The sequence below is a fragment of the Doryrhamphus excisus genome, chromosome 23 (genome assembly GCF_030265055.1).
Source record: "Doryrhamphus excisus isolate RoL2022-K1 chromosome 23, RoL_Dexc_1.0, whole genome shotgun sequence".
Classification (NCBI taxonomy): domain Eukaryota; kingdom Metazoa; phylum Chordata; class Actinopteri; order Syngnathiformes; family Syngnathidae; genus Doryrhamphus; species Doryrhamphus excisus.
The window spans coordinates 8,187,438-8,205,840 of record NC_080488.1 but is presented as its reverse complement, the minus strand read 5'-3'; the positions used below and the strand labels follow the sequence as shown (position 1 = coordinate 8,205,840).

At 39.3% G+C, this 18,403-nt stretch overlaps 1 protein-coding gene across 2 annotated transcripts in view; it reads left to right on the top strand.

The window, feature by feature from the left end:
• nlgn3a (neuroligin 3a) overlaps window positions 1-18,403 on the top strand; it is a 218,739-nt gene that overhangs the window by 48,659 nt on the left and 151,677 nt on the right. Inside the window, exon 4 of one of the 2 annotated variants that reach the window (XM_058063836.1) lies at window positions 13,741-13,800. The exons of the other annotated variant lie outside the window; for it this stretch is intronic. Coding sequence (XP_057919819.1) covers window positions 13,741-13,800 — 60 coding nt within the window. The remainder of the gene's footprint in view (window positions 1-13,740; window positions 13,801-18,403) is intronic. 2 annotated transcript variants of the gene reach the window in all.

Genomic DNA, 18,403 nt, shown 5'->3' with positions numbered 1-18,403 from the left:
TCACAAGGATTGTATATGATGGGCAGTTTTACTTTAAGTGTACAGAAGGGATGTGGTTTCACAAATATACAATTAATGCATTGCGTTGGAAATCTAACTATGCCGTTTCTATAGTAACATTTGATGCAAACCCTAAAAAAGCACTGATTTTATGAAGTACAGGGCTATTTGACAGATTATACTTTCTTGTGGTACCATGGAGGCTTTTCAGTTATACAAATTCTAGGTTGATTTAAAGAATACAAAAGTACAGACAAGAAACGACATGTCTAAAATATTACACTGCCTGCATACATTATTCATAGTTGCTTGTAATTCATAGCTAACATTGCTGTTTAGTAAATGTTGTAAAACCATACCCTTTTGATGTTTACGTTGTGATGACTGAGTTCTATTTTAAAAGAACAACAAGTAGCATCTTCATTTACTTTAATACCTTAGCGCTCCGTGTTCAAAATAGCTGAATGGGTTGTCACCGAGGTCATGCGGAGGTGGTTGGATGTGCAAGATCAGCACTAAATCCTGTCTTTACAGTCCTCACGCAGGGGCGTTAGGTTGCCAGAGACGTGTTTCCAACAGTGCATTTCAATGCACACTTTGAAGTATCACAGCAGAAAATTATGGAAACTGCAAAAAAACAAATGCATGTGTTTGGCTGGAACATACTTGCAATTGTAGTACAATAATCTTTATTAGTAGATTAGTAGATAGAGCATTGCAAATCTATGTCTTTTAATATCATTAGAACCCTTATTATCGTTTTTTGCTTACACCATATTGCACATGCTACACTACAGCGACATAAGAGACGGCCGTTGCCAGCATTTCAAGCTACCAAGCTAACTAATCAGCCTCTTTCAAATGTACTTATTCTAAACTCAAGAAAGTGTTTCAAAAGGATTGGGCAATAAATAAAGGCAAAGAAGTTGCCAAAAACGTACCACTTCCACTCGTAATGGGAGGTAGTCATGTCTCTTCAGTGTTTTGTGTAATTACCAGAACACTACATAAGACTTCATTCATTCATTCATTCAATCATTTTCTACCGCTTTTTCCTCACGAGGGTCGCAGGGGGTGGTGGAGCCTATCCCAGCTGTCTTCAGGCAAGAGGCGGGGTACACCCTGGACTGGTGGCTAGCCAATCACAGGGCACATATAGACAAACAACCATTCACACTCACTACATAAGACTTGTCTTGCAATATTTCTTTGACTAATAATGGGCGGTAGTCAGATAAACACAAGGTAATTCAAGCTGTGATGTACGCAAATAAACGCCCCGTCAGAAAACCAAACATATTTGATGACAGAGAAAGTAATTTTTTATACTTTAGGCTCCAGCAGTGTGCAGTGGTCAAGTGGTTAGCTTGCAGGCCACACAGCTAGGATACTCCGGGTACAACCAGGTACTCTGGTTTCCTCCCACATTCCAAAAACATGCTAGGTTAATCGATGACTCCAAATTGTCCATAGGTATGAATGTGAGTTTGAATGGTTGTTAGTATCCGCCTCTCACTCAACGACAGCTGGGATAGGCTCCAGCATGGATGGATGGAGGCACCTTTTTTATTCAGGACAAAAGGGGCCACCACCAGGGGTCTATCTGTTCATGTGCCTGTTAAACACTCAAAATCATCCAATCTTGGGCAAGATTTTCTGTTGGATGTCAACAAACATCCATATATGATATATATATATATATAAATACAGTATATGCCACCCACTGACTATAAGCCGTTTATGGATGACTTTAGAGCAGTTTGTTCAGGCATAAATTGCTTTAATCACCAGTTTTTTATCATCTGGCAGAAAAAAGACAATCGTCTAACTGCACCTGAATGTGTCGCACATGTTTTTCAATCGAGTTTGCAGCTGAGAGATTGAAGCTGCACTTCAGTGCCATAAAGAAGTGCATAATGATGAAATTGTTGTTTTTAATGCACTATAGCTTTTTCTCTATTTATAGAATGTGCTGACAAAAAAGGATGTGTATTAAAGTCCTTGATTTGCAAACTAATATCCAGTGGTTTTTTTTTTTTTTTTGCTTGTGACACTAAAAACCTTTTCTGATGAATTCACTAATACACTGATATGAGCATTAATGACGAGGAAATGAAAGACCAGCGTGTCAAGCTCATGTGAGAGGGAGGAGAGACGGAAACGCAGAGCTTATCTCTTTTCGACCAACTTCAATTATCCGCATATTGCTGGTGAGTTGAAGCGTGCAGAGATTCACAAATTCTGTCATCACATTTCTGAAAATGTAGTCTTAAATTTAGCAATATAGTCTATTGAATACTGACTATGTTTTCATTTCATGTAAAGTGAATGCACAATCAACTGTTTCCTCGGTTCCTGCATGAAACAAGTCTTTGCCTTTTACACAGAACTGACATAATAATGCGAGTGCACTGCATCAAAATTAATAAAAGTAATACAAAAAAGTGCACAGTGGATGAGTGGTTAGCACGTAGGCCTCACAGCTAGGAGACCCAAGTTCGATTCCAGCCTCGGCCATCTCTGTGCACGCGTGGGTTTTCTCCGGGTACTCCGGTTTCCTCCCACATTCCAAAAACATGCTAGGTTAATTAGCGACTCCAAATTGTCCATAGGTATGAATGTGAGTGTGAATGGTTGTTTGTCTATATGTGCCCTGTGATTGGCTGGCGACCAGTCTAGGGTGTACCCCGCCTTACGCCCGAAGACAGCTGGGATAGGCTCCAGCACCCCCCGCGACCCTCGTGAGGAAAAAGCGGTAGAAAATGAATGAATGAATACAAAAAGTGCACTGTAGATGAGTGGTTAGCACGTAGGCCTCACAGCTAGGAGACCCAAGTTCGATTCCAGCCTCGGCCATCTCTGTGCATGCGTGGGTTTTCTCCGGGTACTTCGGTTTCCTCCCACATTCCAAAAACATGCTAGGTTAATTGGCAGCTCCAAATTGTAAATAGGTATGAATGTGAGTGTGAATGGTTGTTTGTCTATATGTGCCCTGTGATTGGCTGGCGACCAGTCCAGAGTGTACCGCGCCTCTCGCCCAAAGACAGTTATAATAGGCTCCATCGTGAGGAGAAGCGGTAGAAAATAAATGTAGTCCCCTTTTCCGTCGCCACTACTTTCCAACAAATACAACATATCAGCTTGTCAGTGTTCATCGGCTCACCTTGTTAATTCCGTTTAAAACCTAAATATTCCCACACGGGGCTGTGAGATTTGCCTTTGTCATCATCGCTTTGGTGCCTTCATTCATATTTGCATTTGGTGGCTTGCAGGCTGCAACACCGTGTAGGCGCGCTGGCGAGCAGTCCCACCTACTGGGACGAAGAGACTGAATGACTGACAGGAGGGTTCACTCACTTCCTCTTGTCGTGCTTCCTGTTTGGAAGAGAGGAGGACTAGTGACACGGTATTTGTAATCAGATAATGTGATAATTGAGGACCTGTCCGACAGCAACAATAGTGCATTTTATACAGGCGCCAGTCCAGCCTCTGTTCCAGCTGATACTACCTCTGAAGGTTGAATATTGTGTGAGGGCTTCGTTTGTAAAGAACAGCAACCCAGATAAATCCCAGCTTGAACAGACTGTGTAGGAAGGACTGTAGTGTTGGCAGGCTTTACCTTTAAAGAAGTCCACATTGTTAAATTGATTGACAGATGTATTTATTTTTTTTTTTTTAAGTCACATCCTTTTGATGAAATATTATATATAATATATATATATATAAATATGCTAAATTGTGTGCACTCTCTGTTCTGTTCTGTCTGTTTGTATAATATTCACATTATTTTACAGCAGGTCTCTCACTGTGAGTAAAAACCGTCCTCAGAGTTCTTCACAACAGTGTGCTGAGTAACAGCTTCTGAGAGACACCATAGGATCATCCTTCCTGAAATTCAGCCCTCATCACGAGCCTATTTGAGATAAGTGCAGCAAAATCTGTGCAACAATTTGCCTCTATTTTGGGCTGTCCAAGTATCATTCCGATGCAGGCGGCAGTCTGCTGTTACACAGCCCGGTGCCAGCATTGAACAACCCCATCCAAGGGCTTGCAAGCCCACAGATTAACTCTCCCAGCAGAAACTTTGGACATCTTTTAGTTCTACTAGATGGTGGCTGGAGAAGTATGAAAGTGTGAAATAGACCCAATCTTGCTTAGACCTCAGTATGTCTTGTTGTAGCAGCCAGTAACACTCCACAGTAATCCGTGGTTTGGCTCGCTCTGAAGTGCCTGAGGAAAGGAGGGGCTGGCCAAGGAAATCTCGACTGCAAGAAGAATGGGAGACCATTTTCCAACATGACAGTAAATATTGGCCTTTGTGGTTTGACAACAGTCGATGCCCTCTTTGGAATATGACAGAGAAGACTTCTGTAGTCTTCCGTGAGCATCTATTTGGGACGCTCATTGACCCGAGTGAGTTAAGTCACATTGATTTGTGATGCAAGACTTGACCTTAGCAGGAAGTTTCCTCTCGGAGGCCCCCCCGCTGTTGCTCTGTTCGACTTTCACAGTTAATCAAATTGTTGTGTTCGTCAATGGTAGAGGAAATGAAGTTAGAAGAACACACACACAGGACTTTTGCCTTTTCCCATATTTTCTTCAAAATAATGTATTTTTGTATATATACCACCCTTCTTATTTTTTTGACGTATTTGAAAAATAATTACTACTACACGGCTCTCATGTGATCGACCGGAACCAGGCACAGGATGTTAACAACGGCACAAAAATGCATGCAGACATGACTTCATGTGCTCTCAATATAAACAACAACAAGTCTGTTCTCAGAAGTTAGTCGAAATTCTTATGCAAAGACCTAGATATTTTGGGGCTTACTTGAAAAAGCATCATGACTTCATGAATTCATGTAATATGTCGCAATGGCTTTGAAATGCTAACAAAGTCAAGAAAATGTTAACATCATAACGTCTTGCATGGAAGTAAAAAAAATATCTGAACCTCGAAGGTCAAACTCATTTGATTGAATTATCCAAAAAACTTTTCCCATAGGAAATAACTTTGAAACCAAGTAACAATGTTCCAGGATATGTTTTTTTTACTGTTTTATAACTCTGTACTGACACTGATCGTTTTCTAGGACTACGTGTCACAAAATATAAGTGTCATAAGGTTGCTTTCTCAGTGTCTGTGCTTTTATCTTTAGTTTGACGTCTACATAACCCGCCATGGGGCCGCAGAAAGTTACAAGTGCCACCAATTTGACAAGTAAGGGTATTTAGTTTAATCAATCCATCATACATCCATTTTCTACCGCATATCCTTACTAGGGTCGCGGATATGCTGGAGCCTATTTCAAAAAATGCTGCAAATGTTTGACAGACAGTAAGAATTGCCTGTTAGAATATCCACCCATTTTCTATGCCGCTTATACTCATTAGGGTTGTAGGGGTGCTGGAGCTTATCCCAGCTGTCTTCGGGGGAGAGGCGGGGTACAGCCTTGGACTGGTCGCCAGCCAATCACAGGGCACATATAGACAAACAACCATTCACACTCACATTCATACCTATGGACAATTTGGAGTCGCTAATTAACCTAGCATGTTTTTGGAATGTGGGAGGAAACCGGTGTAAACCCACGCATGCACGGGGAGAACGTGCAAACTCCACACAGATTTCTAGCGTCAATTAATCATTTAGAATGAGTTCACATAATTTTCTGCATGTTAATTTCAATGAAATTCATAAATTTTATGAATTTCCATCCATCCATTTTCCTCCGCTTATCGGGGTCCGGGTCGTGGGGGCAGCAGTCTTAGTAGGGAAGCCCAGACTTCCCGGTCCCTGGCTACCTCCTCCAGCTCCACCGGGAGGACACCAAGGCGTTCCCAGGCCAGCTGTGAGACTTAGAAATTGTGAGACTATGAGATTTAGAATGAGTTCACATAATTTTATGCATGTGAAGCTATCTTAATTTCAATGAAATTCATAAATTTTATGAATTTCCCAAGTTTATTTTTTTGTCAAAACTTTTAAAACAAATGAATAACGAAACCCGAGGTACCACCGTGTCTGGAAATATTCTCTTGGTTTCAATTTTAAAGACCACACACTGACAACCGTTCATCCTTTATGAGTGTGTCAGTAATGAGAAATGATGGATGTTTGATTTTTTCCATCACTCCTTCAAACAACTGATGACAGGGGTTAAGACACAAAACGTCTTGTAAGCAGTGATTGATCATAGTGATGCTTGCAATGTGTGCAACGGCTCACGTGGCCCCAGCGTGATACCAGAGGCCTGTGGCGTTAACATGCCTCTCTCTATTATCCGCCTTTACACAGGCAGGGAGACCGTTATCAGCCTTTTATTAGTTTTCGCTTCATTATTTTGAGAACAGCTGAAGCGCAGTGTGAATTTTTGGCTGTCCTTTACGGCAGGATTACAGCCTCCTTAACCTTTCAGCTGCGTTCTCCATCACTCTCGCTTACATGTCCCTCCCAAGCTGTTCCCTAACCTCTCCTCTGAGAGACAGATTGAGAGGGATGGAGAAGAGCAAAAAGGGGGAGAGAAAGAGATAGTGAGATCACAGACTGGAGGAGATACGGATCCAGCCTCTCTAAAAGAGGAAAATGGCCACCTGAGGATTAGAGACTGAATATAACAGCTTCAAATTGTCAAGGCTGCAACATTTCACATTTTCACTAAGTCCCTTTCCACATTCTGACCTTTCTGATATTTAATGGTGAAGCTCATCTATTGTCACGGAACCTTTTCCCTTGCAAAAGAAGGGCAGTTAACATTCAGCCCTTCCACTATGTAGTGAGGGAATTGTGGATTCATTCATTCAAGTCTCATACAGCTATGGGTGTGTGTGCACTAGTGCATGGTTGAGTGTCTCCATATGAGCACCTCCTTGGTCAGGTTAGACAAAGTTTTACTCACGGTCAATATTAAGTAAAAAAATAATTCCAGTGGTTTGCCCATGCATGTTTCAGATCATCAAACTCATTTAAATATTAATCAAAGACAGCATAAATGAACATAAAATGCATGTTTAAATTAAACTATTTTTATTAAGGGAGAAAAAATATCTAAACCTACATGGTTGAAAAAGTGTGAAAAACTGATGCCCCTCTAAACCTAATAACAGGTTGGGCCCACTTATAGCAGCAACAACTGCAATCAAGTGCTTGTGATAACTTGCAATGAGCCTCTTACAGCTCTGTGAAGGAATTTCGCCCCAGTTATTTTTACAGAATTATTGTTATTGAGCCACGTTGGAGGCTTTTGCAACATTTTCGAGCCTTTTCAAGGTCGTGGCACAGCATTTCAACTGGACTTTGACTAGGCAAGTCTAAAATCTTCATAGCTTCATAGTGTTTTTTTTTTCAGAAACAAGCCATTCAAATAATTTTGAGACATTTACGGTAATTTAAATGTATTTTAAACCTAATAACAGGTTGTGCCACTCTTAGCAGCAACAACTGCAATCAAGTGCTTGTGATAACTTGCAATGAGCCTCTTAGAGCTCTGTGACGGAATTTCGCCCCAGTTATTTTTACAGAATTATTGTTATTGAGCCATGTTGGAGGCTTTTCCAACATTTTCGAGCCTTTTCAAGGTCGTGGCACAGCATCTGAACTGGACTTTGACTAGGCCAGTCTAAAGTCTTCATAGTGTTTTTTCTTCAGAAACAAGCCATTCAAATAATTTTGAGACATTTACGGTAATTTAAATGTATTTTAAACCTAATAACAGGTTGTGCCACTCTTAGCAGCAACAACTGCAATCAAGTGCTTGTGATAACTTGCATTGAGCCTCTTACAGCTCTGTGAAGGAATTTCGCCCCAGTTATTTTTACAGAATTATTGTTATTGAGCCACGTTGGAGGCTTTACCAACATTTTCGAGCCTTTTCAAGGTCGTGGCACAGCATCTCAACTGGACTTTGACTAGGCAAGTCTAAAGTCTTCATAGTGTTTTTCTTCAGAAACAAGCCTTTCAAATAATTTTGAGACATTTACGGTAATTTAAATGTATTTTAAACCTAATAACAGGTTGGGTCCACTTATAGCAGCAACAACTGCAATCAAGTGCTTGTGATAACTTGCAATGAGCCTCTTACAGCTCTGTGAAGGAATTTCACCACAGTTATTTTTACAGAATTATTGTTATTGAGCCACGTTGGAGGCTTTTCCAACATTTTCGAGCCTTTTCAAGGTCGTGGCACAGCATCCCAACTGGACTTTGACTAGGCAAGTCTAAAGTCTTCATAGTGTTTTTCTTCAGAAACAAGCCATTCAAATAATTTTGAGACATTTACGGTAATTTAAATGTATTTTAAACCTAATAACAGGTCGGGCCACTCTTAGCAGCAACAACTGCAATCAAGTGCTTGTGATAACTTGCACTGAGCCTCTTACAGTTCTGTGAAGGAATTTCGCCCCAGTTATTTTTACAGAATTATTGTTATTGAGCCACGTTGGAGGCTTTTCCAACATTTTCGAGCCTTTTCAAGGTCGTGGCACAGCATCCCAACTGGACTTTGACGAGGCCAGTCTAAAGTCTTCATAGTGTTTTTCTTCAGAAACAAGCCATTCAAATAATTTTGAGACATTTACGGTAATCTAAATGTATTTTAAACCTAATAACAGGTTGGGCCCACTTATAGCAGCAACAACTGCAATCAAGTGCTTGTGATAACTTGCAATGAGCCTCTTACAGCTCTGTGAAGGAATTTCACCACAGTTATTTTTACATAATTATTGTTATTGAGCCACGTTGGAGGCTTTTCCAACATTTTCAAGCCTTTTCAAGGTCGTGGCACAACATATCAACTGGACTTTGACTAGGCCAGTCTAAAGTCTTCATAGTGTTTTTCTTCAGAAACAAGCCATTCAAATAATTTTGAGACATTTACGGTAATTTAAATGTATTTTAAACCTAATAACAGGTTGGGTCCACTTATAGCAGCAACAACTGCAATCAAGTGCTTGTGATAACTTGCAATGAGCCTCTTACAGCTCTGTGAAGGAATTTCGCCCCAGTTATTTTTACAGAATTATTGTTATTGAGCCACGTTGGAGGCTTTTCCAACATTTTCGAGCCTTCTCAAGGTCGTGGCACAGCATCTCAACTGGACTTTGACTAGGCCAGTCTAAAGTCTTCATAGTGTTTTTCTTCAGAAACAAGCCTTTCAAATAATTTTGAGACATTTACGGTAATTTAAATGTATTTTAAACCTAATAACAGGTTGGGCCACTCTTAGCAGCAACAACTGCAATCAAGTGCTTGCGATAACTTGCAATGAGCCTCTTACAGCTCTGTGAAGGAATTTCGCCCCAGTTATTTTTACTGAATTATTGTTATTGAGCCACGTTGGAGGCTTTTCCAACATTTTTTAGCTTTTTCAAGGTCGTGGCACAGCATCCCAACTGGACTTTGACTAGGACAGTCTAAAGTCTTCATAGTGTTTTTCTTCAGAAACAAACCATTCAAATAATTTTGAGACATTTATGGTAATTTAAATGTATAGAAAAAAATCTGACAAGGCTGCACAGTGGTGGAGTGGTTAGCGCGCACGCGATTCACCATGCATGCGTGGGTTTTTTTCCGGGTACTCCAGTTTCCTCCCACATTCCAAAAACATGCTAGGTTAATTGGCGACTCCAAATTGTCCATAGGTATGAATGTGAGTGTGAATGGTTGTTTGTCAATATGTGCCCTGTGATTGGCTTTCTCTGGGATAGGCTCCAGCATGCCCGCGATCCTCATGAGGATAAGCGGTACAAAAAATACATGGATGGATGTTTGGTGGATAGGATTGATGGACGGTACTTTGCCCTTGTTTGTCCCAGGCAATTTTTATTTTTTTATTTGCACTGTACAAAAATGTTAAAATCAAATACAAAACAAAAAAACAAATCAAATATTACATGTTTGTACACACAGCCGTATGTGTTTGGGATTCCTATTAAACTGTAGGTTCATATTTGACACACACAGACGTACGGACAACACAATTCAAAGTGGCAGAGCTGCTGCGTCAACACCTGCCATCCAATCCAGGCCTGTCTAAAGCACTAATACTCAATATACTCACTGTTATGCTCCACATGGCAACAGTCAACAACAGGGCAAGCCAGACTAACAGCACTGGACAATATAAAAAGCCTGAAGTTGTTTTAGCTGTTATTTTGCTAAAAATATTTTCACTAGTTCCCACAAAACCCACTCTAACAGATGCAAGAGCTAAAATATGTAATGACTGGTACTTCCTACAAAAGGAAACAACGTGTCAAAGCCAAAAACGGATCCTTTATTGTCTAAAAGAATGATGTCAAAATTGCTGTAACACTTCCAGAGGTGTGAAATTCAGACATTTTATTATTTTTATTGACTGTTCTTCTGTGTTTCACTATGACATTTACACACCCACACAGTCTTAACCTATAAATGTTTAATCAAAGGCAATCAACTACCACATTCTAACATCCACTGCGACAATTGTTAAGAAATCATATATGAAGCTAAATGAGGTGATGCATTTGCAATAACATGCAATAACGTTTTTTATTTTACTTCTACCTTTCACCTTCACCTGAAAATCCATGCTTGGTAAAACTGATAAAAATAAAAAAAATATGCCGACATATTTAATGTTAGCATTTTCAGGCTCATGTAGCAGCTCATACAGCATGTTATGTTCAGTACTCCCACATCACTAAGCAGATGGACGTACACTACCGGAGCGAGACGAAGGTCTTCACTTGTTTTACTCGCTGAAATAATCATGATACTGAACGTTAATGTTCGTTATGAAACTCACAGTTGTAATTACACTGTGCACTATGCATTCAAATGTTAGTCGTGTAAGCATCCTTTCTGGCGGTGCAATAACATGCTTAACAAGAGCTCTGCTCATCAGTGGATTGAAAGCCTGGGATGTCTGTTGAGCGAGGGCATGTGAGCCCCATTGTGTCCTACCCTGGTCCAATAGCGCCAGAAAAAAAGTGTATGGAACTCGAGTGTGAATCATGCCAGACTTTTGGTCCAAGCATGGTAGTAATGGCGTAGTATGAATACGAACACGTGCCGTTTAAACACTTCGGATCCCACAAGTTGATTAAAACGTGACTATATTTCTCCTTTGGAGAAATTTCTCATGGGAGGAAATGTATCACACTGAATATAGCATTGTTACTGTAGAAGTGATAGTGCTGCACAATATAAACCTTGCAATGCAACCTATCTCGGTGACACTTGCTCGTGATGTGTCTGTTTTTTTTCCATCTCAGTTCAAAAGCTGCTGCTGTGCTAATGTCCAAATAGAAGTATTGTGACACCCCTATTAAAGACTTGATAGTCCGAGTCCGGCACAACACTTTTTAGAGCCACCCCTCAATTGATACAACTGAGGTTTAACTAGACCCCCTTTTGCCCTGAATCCTTATGTATTATGTTACAAAAACATTTTGTACATCCCCTGCGTGGGTTTTCACCTCACGAGGGTCGCGGGGGTGCTGGAGCCTATCCCAGCTCTCTTCGGGCGAGAGGCGGGGTACACCCTGGACTGGTCGCCAGCCAATCACAGGGCACATATAGACAAACAACCATTCACACTCACATTCATACCTATGGACAATTTGGAGTTGCCAATTAACCTAGCATGTTTTTGGAATGTGGGAGGAAACCGGAGTACCCGGAGAAAACGGGGAGAGCGTGCAAACTCCACACAGAGATGGCCGAGGGTGGAATTGAACCCTGGTCTCGTAGCTGTAAGGTCTGCGCGCTAACTACTAGACCGCCGTGGTTAATTGGTGATTCCATAGGTATGAATGTGAGTGTGAATGGTTGTTTGTTTATATGTGCCCTGTGATTGGCTAGCCACCAGTCCAAGTTGTACCCTGCCTCTCGCCCGAAGAAAGCTGGGATAGGCTCCAGCATACCCCATTAACCCTTGTGAGGATAAGCGGTAGAAAATGAATGAATGAATGTTCATACTTTGATAGAGAAATTTGAACCGCAACGTGGTGAGGAAGTGGTAAAAAAAAGTGCAGTAAAGTACAAAATAGACCTGAGCACTGCAAGTTAAATGGTGTTCAGGTGCCCTGGAGGGCTTGCACTGATATGCAACACAAGGAAAACATGACATTACCTACCATTGCTGGTCACCGAGACAAGTTGCTCACATTAGCGCGTATACGTGATACCCGCAATCTGGTAATTTATTCACACGTAGCAACCTCTCGGGATAGTTGAAATCCTTTCTCTTACTTTTGCCTTGTAGTTTAAAGCCTGTACTCTTGAGCTTCTTCATGTCAATTAGCATGTCGTTAGCCAGTTTGCACATTGTCTGTGCTCCCCCCCCACACACACCCCACCTCTCCAAAGTCTCATTAACTGCAAAGACTGAGTTAAGAATAGATGCAAAGGTGCGTATCTGCAGAGAATACAAATTCCCTTAAGTAGTATTTAGAAGCTCTCACACCCCTTTGAAAACAATTTGACTTTAAACACAACACCACCGATTTTATGGTGATGCTAATTTATAATGCATTTGTATTCATTTCTACTTTTTCCAGCATTTGTTTAATATCATTTAATTATTGCATCTAAAGATGGTTTCACTGGGATTTAATTAGCTTTGTAATGTTGTAAATAATAAATATTAATAGTGTATGACTGCTTCAACTGTAAAGATGTCTTTCTTAATTTGATTGTATTATGTGTTTAATTTGTTGATTTGTTTAATGGGTACAAATGTTCAATTGTTGTTGTTGTTTTATGTAATAATGACATTTGAATAACGTTACAAAGGAGTGCTAGGGCCGCACTGAAGACAATCAATGTAATATAATAGGAATAATAAAGTGGTAATATTGCAAGACTGTTTTTTTGTACAGTCGTATTAAATTGGTGTTGATGTATTGACAAAAATATTATGTAACTTCAACCAAAATGTAACATCCTCAACAGTCATTGCTCATTTTAATGCACAATCCCTGCTTTTCACAGTGGTTATTTTCTGGGACCGCCAACAAATGATGAAAAAACAGTATAAAAATATTGTCTTTCAATATAAAATATGAAGGTACTCCACATTTATGAATGATAATGTAGATCCAAGCTTCCCAAAATGTGATATACCAATTGTGCGTGAATATAAACGTACATTGGTGTCTGAAAGCTTAACACTGTAGTGTTACGTAGTGCACTTGAATGCCTCATCAGAAGCGAATTCAAGGTCCAAAATCATAATACTTGATGATGAAACATGAGTGAAGCATAAATACATAAAAATATATAAACTGGGGACTTTCGAACAGTGGTACATGTACACTTTACATTTTATTTAGGAATTATTATTGACTTATGGTAAATGAGAGGTGTTTTCTACAGAAAGAAAAATGCCTTTTTTCTACACAAAATAATACAAATGTTAAATATATACATTTTTTTTTAACATAAAATACAGTGTGGGGATCCACATATGTTTATTATCATAATATCTCTACCAAATTGTCTTAGAATTCTATTTTATCTTCCGTAGATTTGACCGAAATACTGTAATATGTTGAGGCCCTAATACTCCTTTGTGATATTTACTTTGTGGGATTGAATAAAATAAAAATGTTGTTTTTCTTATCCAATTTCAACTGCTGCCGTGGTGTTTTCATTGGAGACAATTTCAATGAAATCAACCACAGTGTTTTCAACTGTGCTCTTTTTTGAATTTGCCCTGTACTTGTCTATGTCTCTGCCTGCTTTACCAAACAGGGGCCCATGCAAAAAAACAGGGCGAGGATTTATCGGATAACGACGGTGATGAAGATGAAGGTATTTTTATGGTGAACGAAGCTGATGCATGGTTCTTATAGCAAATGTTTTGTTATCTTTGCCATGTTTTTAGTTTATTTATAATTTTTTTTTGTTCTCATAATGTCACATAACACATATTTGTTTTATTTTTCTTTTGAGAGCGTTGCATGAATGTGAAGCAACTGAGACAGGGTTTTTTCAACGTAGTCAGATGCAATCTAGTGATAAAAAAAAAGAAAAAAAATATCTGATGACATTGTGTTATTACAAGGTCACAGGTGGCGGTAAGAGAGCCTCTGGAATTGTGGCCAGTCACTGCACTTGTGGCGGAAATAGCTGAGAGGAAGTGAGGCTACGGTGTCATATCAGACTATTCAGTAGGTCTTCTAGCAGATTTCGATGAGGAGAGGCAGTTCACAAGGACCGCTGGAGAGGATTAGAGGGAAGAGGTGTAGAAAATGAAATGTTGCTGCTCAGCAATCGTATTGTTCACTTTCCATATTTATCTTGGGATATTCCGGGCTCAGGCTGGATCTCTTGGTGAGATTAGAATGAGAGATGATTCTTGTGCTGCAACAGAAAATGGCTTAAGATGCTGAATCTTAAGCAAACCCTTGATTCCTCCTGCTTTAGCCCTCGTTCACCACTCTAGGGCAGGTGATGCAAGCATGATGTTGAGTATTCAGATAAAACACTGTCAAGGATTGGATTTTTATACAATATGTCGGCACATTTGGTTAAAAAAAAAAAGTTATATTTCTCATCACTTTGACGCTTACTTTTCTTGCAGTTATTGAGGCTGAGAATGCTTCAAGATGTTGATTCGTTTATGTACTTCCCGTCTCCTCTCTTTCTAAAAGAAGCCTTGTTGTGGAAAATAGAACCACTCTGACATACAAGTGTTCCCTCATCCCAACCCAATGTTAAGTTTCCTTCAGTCTGCAGCTTTGCATCCCTCCAAGAAAGGCCACATGCATCTGCAGATGTACACTCTTAAAAATGCTGGGTTAAAAACAACCCAATATGGGTTGTTTCCCAACCCAACGCTGGTTAAATATTGGACCAACCTCACGTTGGGTTATTTTAACCTAACAATTTGGGTTGGTTATTTTAACCCAACAATTGGGTTGTTCATATGACCCAACGCTGGGTTTATATTTACTACAGTGCTGGGTTATTTCAACCCAGCAAATTGGGTTGCCAATATACCATTTATTTTTATTTTTATTTTTATTTTTATTTTTATTTTTATTTTTATTTTTATTTTTATTTTTATTTTTATTTTTATTTTTATTTTTATTTTTATTTTTATTTTTATTTTTATTTTTATTTTTATTTTTATTTTTATTTATTTTTATTTTTATTTTATTTTTATTTTTATTTTTATTTTTATTTTTATTTTATTTTATTTTTATTTTTATTTTTATTTTTATTTTTATTTTTATTTTTATTTTTATTTTTATTTTTATTTTTATTTTTATTTTTATTTTTATTTTTATTTTTATTTTTATTTTTATTTTTATTTTTATTTTTATTTTTATTTTTATTTTTATTTTTATTTTACTTTTTAATTTATTTTTTTTTACTTTTTTAATTTATTTTTATTTTTATTTTTATTTTTATTTTTATTTTTATTTTTATTTTTATTTTTATTTTTATTTTTATTTTTATTTTTATTTTTATTTTTATTTTTATTTTTATTTTTATTTTTATTTTTATTTTTATTTTTATTTTTATTTTTATTTTTATTTTTATTTTTACACAATGGAAATCCCAACCCAGCAGCAAATAACACCCAACAGAGATAACCCAGTGAATTGGGTTCTCAGAATACCCAATTCAATAAAAAATTACCCAATTAAATGACCCAACAGGCTCAACCCAGCGGTTGGGTCAAAAAAAAAACAACCCAGCATTTTTAAGAGTGTAGCCTGCAGTCCCTTGGAAAGTGCTGACGGGTGCCGATCCTTTTGTCTGGCACATCTTCAACGTGTGTACATATTGGCTCGGTCTCTAAGCTGCTGTGCAAGACTAGCCTGACTGAAAATGTGACAAGTCTATTCTTTACAGAGCGCAACTAATGCTATTTACAGAACATCACCGTAGAAAGCACAATAGCATCCCAGCGGAATCTGTGCCGCAGCTCTGTAACTAATGCCCATGTTGGCTATCAATCCCTAAACATGATCCAGAGACTCTTATTGTTCTGGTAAATATGTCTTTTTGAAGTGTCAGTCTGAGACAGGAAGACGGAAGGAAGAAGCGTTCAGGGACTCCCCTGTTGCTCTGTTATTCATCCCCAATGTTTTGTGTTTTTTTTTTTTTTTTTTGGGAAAAAAAGGGCACCACACACTCCGACACAAACCGAAAAATCTTTACATGCAGTCTTGCATTTTACTCCAGCATGTATTACTGCCGCAATCCCTTGACAGCGAATGCACCGCATATGCCGCTGATGAAAATCGAATGCTTGTTTTAACGTTAAAGGGCAAGTAGAATGAGAAGATACACACACACAACTCCCACTTGCTCACTCACTCCTTGGTGATTCACCTCTCATCCACATTCTTATTCATTGTGCAGAGCTGCTGTCTTGTCTAGCTGCTCGGCACCTCCATCGCTCAGTCTGTGCATTACTATGCTACCTCAGTTGGCCTTATGTGTACGTGGGGCTAATTCCCTCACTCCCACTGCCTTTGAACTGTCCTCCCCTTATGTTACAACGCCCCGGATATATTCATTCTCATCAGTCATCAGAATACATACATTGTGCATGTATGCACTCACAACAATAACAAAGCAGAGCCAAGGACCAGCTATTATCAAGTCGGTCGAGTGGTTAGCGCGCAGACCTCACAACTAGGAGACCAGGGTTCAATTCCACCCTCGGCCATCTCTGTGTGGAGTTTGCATGTTCTCCCCGTGCATGCGTGGTAACAACTTACCACTTCCACACGGATAAAGAGGATAACTATTAACAGTTATTTAACCTTTAACATGAACATTAATCAAACGTAATAATTTTTTTCTGGGTACATGATACCATACAGCATCCATATCAAATTTGCACATGAAACTTTCATATCAAGGCGGGGGCCTCAAACTAGTGTCCTGCGGGCCACATTTTCTCCGGGTACTCCGGTTTCCTCCCACATTCCAAAAAATTGCTAGGTTAATTAGCAACTCCACATTGTATGAATGTGAGTGTGAATGGTTGTTTGTCTATATGTGCCCTGTGATTGGCTGGCGACCAGTCCAGGGTGTACCCCGCCTCTCACCCAAAGACAGCTGGGATAGGCTCCAGCATGCCCGCGACCCTCGTGAGGAAAAGCGGTAGAAAATGAATGAATTATTATATATTATGTTATATTATTATATTATGTGGGCGGCACGGCGGTCGAGTGGTTAGCGCGCAGACCTCACAGCTAGGAGACCAAGGTTCAATTCCATCCTCGGCCATCTCTGTGTGGAGTTTGCATGTTCTCCCCGTGCATGTGTGGGTTTTCTCCAGTTTCCTCCCACATTCCAAAAACATGCTAGGTTAATTAGCGACTCCAAATTGTCCATAGGTATGAATGTGAGTGTGAATGGTTGTTTGTCTATATGTGCCCTGTGATTGGCTGGCGACCAGTCCAGGGTGTACCTCGCCTCTCGCCCAAAGACAGCTGGGATAGGCTCCAGCACCCCCGCGACCCTCGTGAGGAAAAGCGGTAGAAAATGAATGAATGAATTATATTATGTTATAATATATAACATATCAAAATTAAGTATTGGTTTTTTTGCTTTGATAGTGCCCCATCCTTCCACAAATTTAACTTGCAGTAGAACCTTGAAGTCTGTAATGGGACGCTGGTCGACATATAATTTATTCACATTTCAAAATATTCCATATTCCATATCATATATTTATTACCTCCAAAGGCAAGGTTTCAGTAATATTTGGACGTTCTTAAAGGAAATCTTTAGCAATTTTACCCAGCATCCTAAAATCCTTATGTGAGACAAGAACACACGTCTTTCCCTTTTATAGACATTCTAGATATCCGCCTTGTGCTCACTGATTCACTATCCATGCACAGAAAGGGATTCACCTATAAAGCCTCCTTAAAAAAAAATATCCCAAAACTGCTAACATGCCGTTACCTGCATATTAGCCAAGTTATAGCGACATTGTTATTGTAGCACACAGGAACTGCTTTTCTGATGTAGTGACACAGCACCTCGCTCGCAGCGACTCTCTCACACAACGCCTCGGGCTACGACCGAGAGGTAACGCGAGGTACTGGAACTACTGCTGCTGTATCGCCTTTGATTTTGAAAAAAAAAAAAAAAAGTTCATGCTAGGTTATAAATCATACCTCTCACATGTATTGTAGAAAGTTGTGGCAATAATCCGAGGAACTGATTAACTTTGAAAATCCAGACTGACTGAAGCAGTGGATACTGGTGCAGGTTTCCTTTAACTGCCATGCAAGTATAAAAATGTACTAAAAGATACTTTTAGTACTTGCGTATTTGAGTACTTTAGTACTCATCTTGCGCCAAAGTCAATTATTTGAACACCACTGCTGTAGTAATATTATAAAAATCTAGCTGCACGGTGGAAGAGTGGTTAGCACGC